The 7,353-nt window shown below is 41.4% G+C and overlaps 2 protein-coding genes across 2 annotated transcripts in view; one reads left to right on the plus strand and one right to left on the minus strand.

Moving 5' to 3' along the window:
* Positions 1–3,031, plus strand: part of CSUI_011105 (heat shock) — a 3,643-nt gene extending 612 nt beyond the window's left edge. The window contains exons 2-3 of the mRNA XM_068071206.1: positions 903–1,089; positions 1,943–3,031. Of these exons, the coding sequence (XP_067916817.1) occupies positions 903–1,089; positions 1,943–2,337 (582 nt within the window). The 3' untranslated portion in view covers positions 2,338–3,031. The remainder of the gene's footprint in view (positions 1–902; positions 1,090–1,942) is intronic.
* Positions 3,032–3,893: 862 nt separating this feature from the next.
* Positions 3,894–6,390, minus strand: CSUI_011106 (uncharacterized protein). The gene is made up of 2 exons (XM_068071207.1): positions 6,300–6,390; positions 3,894–5,277 (listed from the first exon to the last, which is right to left on the minus strand). Exon 2 carries the CDS (start codon positions 4,563–4,565, stop codon positions 4,371–4,373), a length of 195 nt encoding a protein of 64 aa, XP_067916818.1. The 5' UTR covers positions 4,566–5,277; positions 6,300–6,390; the 3' UTR covers positions 3,894–4,370.
* Between the last annotated feature and the right edge of the window lie 963 nt (positions 6,391–7,353).

Genomic DNA, 7,353 nt, shown 5'->3' on the forward strand with positions numbered 1-7,353 from the left:
GAGGAAGGTGTCACATACCGTAGACAGGAGAGATTTTGATATCACGAAGACGGCACTCAACGAAAAGATGAAATGCCTCTTCGATGGAGGTGTATGTACACCGTCGAAGTGGTGTTGTGCGGTTCTCTTGTTTCGCCTTTTTCTGGCTTTTTAAGGCAATCAAACTTTTCATACTCAAATTCTCAAGAAGCGACGACGCCCGTTTCTAGAGCATTCAAACAGCTAGCCCTAGCTTGGTGGCAAGAAAAGGAGAAAGTCGGTTCGTATCCACCTCTAGTGTATGTATCTATATAGATGTATACGGTGTATATACACCCGAGGTGTATGTACGTCACGCGATAAGGAAGTAGGGAACCGAAATGTTCGTGAGCTCTACAGCAGATCTTTCTTTAGTCGAACACACTCGTACAGCTGGTTTATCTTCATTCACCTTTTTCTCTGTATCATATACAGGTTGTCTGCTATTTTCAAGAGTAGTACTTACCTCCGACATTCTTACTTCATATTCTTAGTTTGCCTATCTACCTATCTATCTTTCACTTTTCTACCTATCTGTCTTTTGATCTGTCTATCAGCCTTTGTTTATATTATCTCTCTATCTATCTCTTTCTTCGTCTCCTCAATTCTCTCATACCAGATGCGAACCCCCGCCCGCTTTGCTTCCTCTCGTTCATGAGGGGTGAGAAGAGAGAGGAGAAACTCCAAGAAAGCATTCTGCGAGTCAGATGAGACAAATGTCTCTTTCTCAAAGACAGATCTCTCTCTCTGTCTCCCCCCTCCTCCTGTTTTTTTTCCTTCTTTTTCTTTCTTTCTTTCTTTCTTCCTCCCTTTCTATTCTTTCTCCCTCTTCGTTCATTCTTTCATTCTTTCTCTCTCTCTGTCCGTATGTGGGTGGATGACAGGTCATGTCCTTACAGCAAGAGGAAGTAAAACTGCGGCTAGCCGAGAAGAGAATCGATTTACACATGACGGAGAAAGCGGTTGATCACGTTGTACAGGAAGCCTTTGATCCTTCGTATGGTGCTAGGCCCTTAAAGCGCTATATAGAAAGACATATCGTCTCTCAGCTCTCTATCAAACTTCTCAAAGGTAGGTGGGGCCGCTTCGACTAACACACCTCACTCTTTCTGAATGTTCTCTGCTTTCATCATAGAGATGTAGAGAAGGGTCATCTTCCTATAGCATGAATCTTCTTCCTAAGCTTCTCTCTCTCTCTCTCCCTGTCTCTCTGTCTCTTTCTCGCTTCTTCTCTTTTCTCTTTCCTAGTCGGTGTGCGTAAAGTTCCTGTCTTATACGCTTGTTCTGTCCATACTTCTACAGTCACGGCATCGTAATGGCTATGCATATGAACAGGCTTCGATATACATATAAATACATACATACATATATATATAGATACAGATATGTACATGCGTCCTGATACGTAACTTTATTTCCTTACTTTATCTATCTATATATATGTGTATGTATCTATACGTCTATATGAAAGACTCTAGACGTGTGTATATGTGTATTTGAATCTAGACAGATACAGACATAGAGATACGGATATTCACGTACATACCTAGATACAGATATATAGACAGATTTCCACGAGGAGAGTTCGGATTTCTTCGCACGTCCCTGTGTGTATCTATATATCTACATATATATGCCATGAGAGGAGTTCGGATCTATATGCATGCCTTGAGGGAGAGAGAGATACGTAGAGATGGAGATCCATAGAAATATAGATAGAACATAGGTACTCGTGCTTTTCTCTTTTTCTTTCCTTACGTAGACGTGTACATGTGTATACATATAGAGAGAGATGTCTCCCTCTGAAGAGATACGTTCTTCCTCTCCAGTATAAGAGATGTGCATCTAAGCTCTCTGTCTCTTTCAAGTAGACGTAAAGTACTTATCTCGGCATTTCTTTCTCCTTTCTTTCTTTTTCTCTTAGGGGAAATTCATCCGGACACCTCCGTAGTGTGCGATTGGAACGAAAGTAATCACTCTTGGGCATGGGAAGTTCATCCTTCCACATCCTCGTCCTTCGGCTTATATTCGGATACTAGTGCAGGAGGAAAGCCAGGCGTAGGGGGGGGGTTATATCCCACCTCTGCTAGCACAAAGAAACTTCTCCAACAGAGGAAATTGTCCCCGACAAGGAGAGATGAAGAAGATTCTTCTCTAGCAGAAGCAGATATGGTCGATTCTTCTGATGGTTATCCTCCTTCTCTAGGTGGAGGGGGAGGTCTCGATTCAAGAACGCTATCTGAATCGAGTCGCACAGACTCCTACACCAACCGATCTTCTGCTATGCATGCAGCGAATAATAAGAAATTCAGATATTAATGGAGTGGCACAGCCGTCTAACGATAGAGAATAGCCAACTACTAAAGAAAGTCAAGAAATACAGAAAGCAAGACACAGGGATAAAAAAGAAAGAAAGAAAGAGTGAGAAAGAAAGAATGAGAAAGACAAGATGGAGAGTGACAAGTAGTCGTCGTCGTCGTCGTAGTAGTCGCGGGGGTTTGTTGTCGGTGGGACTGCCAAGGAGTTTGGGTTTTGCTCTAGGTTGTGCCATTGGCACCTTCCTGTATACATAGAAGAGACAATCCACATCTCCCTCATACCTCTGCTCTTAGGCACACGTTTTGATTGATCTATCTATCTATCTATCAATTCTTCCTCTCTATCTTTCTTTTCGAGTTTTCTATTCGCCTTAGAGAGGGAAGGAGCATCATACGGATGGGGAGGGAGGGGTCCACAGGCGGCAACTCTCTCTTGAAAGGAAAGAAAAAGAAGAGGAAAAAGTACAGATGGCAATAATAGTGTAAAGACTTTCTGATAGGTCACGATAAAGAATGACTTGCGAAGAAAAGACTCCTGTACATGACTCAATCCATCTGCATATCTATCCATCTATATGTATCTCTTTATATAGATGTCCATCTACGTACATATATGTATATCGATCTATCTATGTATATCATCTATGTATACCTCCCCCCGTGTCTTGTGCGTATAGGATTAGCTAGTGAGAGAAAGAGAAAGAGTTTTCACAAAGAGAAGCTTTACACACAGTAGATAAGATCATATATATATATATACATATATAACTGTATATGTATGCATGTGTGTATATACATACATCGTATGTGAAGAGTGAAGACTTTTCTTGTCCTGTCACGCTCTCTTGATGGAGAAAGATTCGTGTGTAAGACAGATGAGAAAGAAGACGACGAAGAAGTGTAGAAGACCATATCTCTTTCTTTTGTTTCTTGTCTCTTGACCTTCCCCGGGTGATCCATTCATTCCTCGCATGCGGACGCTGTGTGTGCATGAGGCACAGACTAATCTTTTGTCTCTCTTTTCTGTCACGTGAAAAGAAGAAAAGAAGAGAGTATCCATCAAATTTTTCTTGAATACAACATACCACGGAAGAAACGTTATCTAATGTCTCTTCTTCTGCTTGTCGATACGACGGACAGAAATAGGACGACAGGAAGCACCAGTTGAAAAGATGGTAGTCCTTCTATCCATCTATCTATCTTCCTATCCCTAAGATATCTATCTATCTATCGATCTCCCTCCTCTATCTATCATAAAAATCTCCATCTATCTTGGAGCTCTCTATCTGTCTATGTATGTAAACTGCTTCGTATATGAACAGCCATGTATACATGCACTCCCAGACTGTATATACTACCACTACTACTACTACATCGGCCTCACGTGGATAGACATGCCTTATTTCTCATCCAGGTATATGTCTATTTCTAGTCTATCCATCCCCGTCAGTCCTCTCTCTCTCTCTATGTGTATCTATGTATCTATCTTTGTCTGTCTCTCCTGGATCTATAGGAATATCTCTCACTTCTCTGTATGACACCGCGAGATAGTGCGTAGCAGACAGACATGACAAGTGTATAAGAAGAGACTACTCTATAGAGAAAAGAAGAGGAAGAGAGTCAAGTATGTATGACTAAATACGACAACGATGATCTGCTTAGGAGCTAGCTCTTCTTCTTAAGTCAGCGTGAGAGCCTTCTGACTTCCGACTCGAGACCCCATGGCTACGAGTTCATTCCAATAGTCTTGCAAGACTGTCATCCTTTCCACCCTTGTTTGATCGATTCTAAGGGATGTATCGATTCCTCTCCTATATATGTCAGGCCAGCCACCTCTCAAGCCATTCTTCTTTCAGCATGAATAGAAACAACCCACCTGAGACTCCTAAGAGGACCCGCATGCATCTCTCTCTATCGATAAGAATAGCCGTTCCGTCTGTCTGTTGCCTTGTCTGTCTATATCTATGGAGATGGAGCTATATGTCTGCGTGAAAGAGAGAAGAGGGTGAGTTGGTTCGCCATGAGGCAGGAGGACTAACGGAGGGGGAGGGGAGGGCGTGGCTTCCCATTTGAGCCGTCTTTTCTCTTCTTTCTTTTCATGCTGAAGTTCTCTGTGAAAAGCATCTCCTCTCTCTCACGCCGCCTCCCCCTCCCTGTCTGGAGAGATCCAATCGAGGACGGCATCAAAACTCTCTTATCCTCCCTTCTCTCTTCCCTCTCCCTTCTCATCAGGACCCCCTGCCGGAAGGAGTTTGTAGTCGTAACACTAGTACTAGTAGGTGTAGGAGTTTGTATAGCCTCATGAGATCGAGGGGTTCGCTGGCCCTAGTTGAACTAAAGCAGATTAATTTTGCTACTCAAACTCGATAAAGAAAGACACAGGTGAAGGAATGTCTCTTAAGAGAGAAAGAAAGAAAGAGAGAGCCTCTGGTCTCTCGCCCTGTCTTGTCTTTCATGAAAGGACTATGAAGAAAACCTACGAAGAGAAGAGCAGGGAAGGATGAGAGAAGGAGAGGGTGGGACAGCTAAACACTGGATCGAAAGTCTCTGAGCGGTGACGTACAATCGACTTCAGTCAGGAGAGACGAGACACATCTCTCTCCGTTCATCTTGCTCCTTGAACCTCTCTCTCCTTTTTACCTGAAGCATCTGCTTTCTCTCAGTTTGCATTTAGAGATAGATTCAACTCTCTGGCCTCTTGCTTGACAAAGAGAACTGGTAGAATCTTTGCACGCATACATGAAGATGTATGTACAGGGAGGAAAGACAGAGTGACTAAGAAAGAAAGAAAGATTAGGACTTGAAGAAAAGATGGAAAGAGAGAACAAGAGGAGGAAGAAGAAGAAGACTGGACTTAGATTTTCATGAGCTGTTTCTCTTTGGCGGATATGGAGAGATGAATTTCAGATATCATTTTCTCAGTCAACTCCTGAACTCTCTCCTGTACATACACCCAAGACACAACAAGAAAACACAGAAGGCCCTCCTTCTCACATCAAACGCATCTACACGAAGAAAGAAAAGAAAAAAGCCCCTTCATGCTTCATTACATCTGTATTAACTATGTTTTACATATATATGTATATAGCATATATATGTGTATATATGAACTATACACCAGTTCGACTCCCTGTGTACTGACACCATTTCGATATATACATATAGATGTCTATATGTCTATATATATATATATATGTCTATCTATCTATAAGCATATCTCTATAGGTCTGTATACCTAGAGAGAGAGAAAGAGAGTCATGAGATAAGAAGAGAAGGCAGACATCTTTGGCGAATCGTACGCTCTCTGCTAGTTCTAGGCGAGAGAAACGAAAAGAAGGAAAGAGAGAAAAAAGGAGCTGGAAGATGGAGTCTCTCACACGCTGATTGCGCATCGCGTTACAGTCATAAGACATGCACATACAGACATATTTGCATGCACCTATCTATAGACATACATCTACAAGGTATCCTTTAGCTCAATCAGGCGGTCTATGAGGTAGGTGCATGTGTGCCAAGTTCATCTTAGCTCAGCAGGCCAGCATTATCTTTCTTCGATACAGTCTCATTCATTCTTACACTCTAAACATAGACATACATATACATATGAAAACATGTATCTATATGTATATATGTAATTTCTCGTCGCTTCTATAGAAGGGTTTGTGTTGGGCTATTCTTCACTTCCAGGTAATGAAGATACGTATACGGCAGGCATATGAGAATGTCTATATAAATATCTTATCTACGCAAGTATACATACTGCGTATGTGTATTCTAGGGAGAATTTCCCCTCCATGTATGAATAAGTATATCTATGAAAATGTATATATATGTATATTTCTATGTATACATATATATACATATAGGTATGTACACTGCATGTATGTAGAATGTTTTTAATGTGAGCCGCCGCCGTGACCTTTCTGTGTGTCTCTTTCTCTGTCTGTCTTCTTTACTTCTGACCTGTAGCTTTTTGAAGAGATCTTCTTTCAGCCCTCTATCTGACTTCTTTACAGCTCGAAGCTCTTCAACTAGATCTCTCCTAGCATGTCTATTACACGCGTTTTGATGATACACACAGGCAAAAGAAGAAAAAGAAGAGAAAGAAAACAAGAGAGCTTGCCGACCAAAGGAAGGCTTCTTTCTAGCTGTCTCAGAGAGAGACGAGAAACTTCCCGTTCATCTTCATTGCGACTTAGGACACGAAAAAGACCATCTTATGACGGAGATTCAGATGCTAGTACATGGACATAAGGAAAGAGACAGATGGATACATCTAGAGAGAAATATATATATTATACATATATACATACAGATATATCTTTACAATGTATATGGAAAGTATATGTGGAATGTTCTAGGGTGTACACGCATCGACGCTCTCTATACATAGATATATATTTATTATACGTGTAGTTCAGGGGTGTGAGATCCAAGATGTCGGTGAGACTTGAATAGGACATCGATACAGAAAGACATCGATACTTCGGTACCTAGCTGTACACGTGATGTGGATGTGTACCTCCCTCTCTTTACACGTGGAGAGATTAAAGATAGATAGATAGATGAAGTATGTATAGGCTTCATTCAATCAGTCTCGTCCCGTCTATAGATTGATGCCGTTGCTTGGATACGATCGCCTATACGAAGAGAACACCTTTGTACGTGTATCTACATGGGCGTTTTGAAGTAACTACACAAGATATATTACAAGAATAGATACATGTATGTATAGACATGTATGCCTATATACAGGCTTCCACCCTGATACTTTACATCCATACACATCTATGTCTATCTGTACCGATGTACACGAATCGAGCTCTCTATCTCTCTATCGCTGATCTGCCTACCTGGGTATCTACTTATCTAGCTGTATCTGTCTCTAACCTATCTATTTATTTATGTCTCTCTGTTAAATCTCTCTATTTTGTCTCTAGCTCATCTCTATCTAAGGTGTATTTCCAAGTCTATAGTCACCCATGCCTACTGGTGTAGACAGACGCAGAAGGATAGG

The sequence above is a fragment of the Cystoisospora suis genome (assembly GCF_002600585.1).
Source record: "Cystoisospora suis strain Wien I chromosome Unknown contig_9714, whole genome shotgun sequence".
In the NCBI taxonomy this organism is placed as follows: domain Eukaryota; phylum Apicomplexa; class Conoidasida; order Eucoccidiorida; family Sarcocystidae; genus Cystoisospora; species Cystoisospora suis.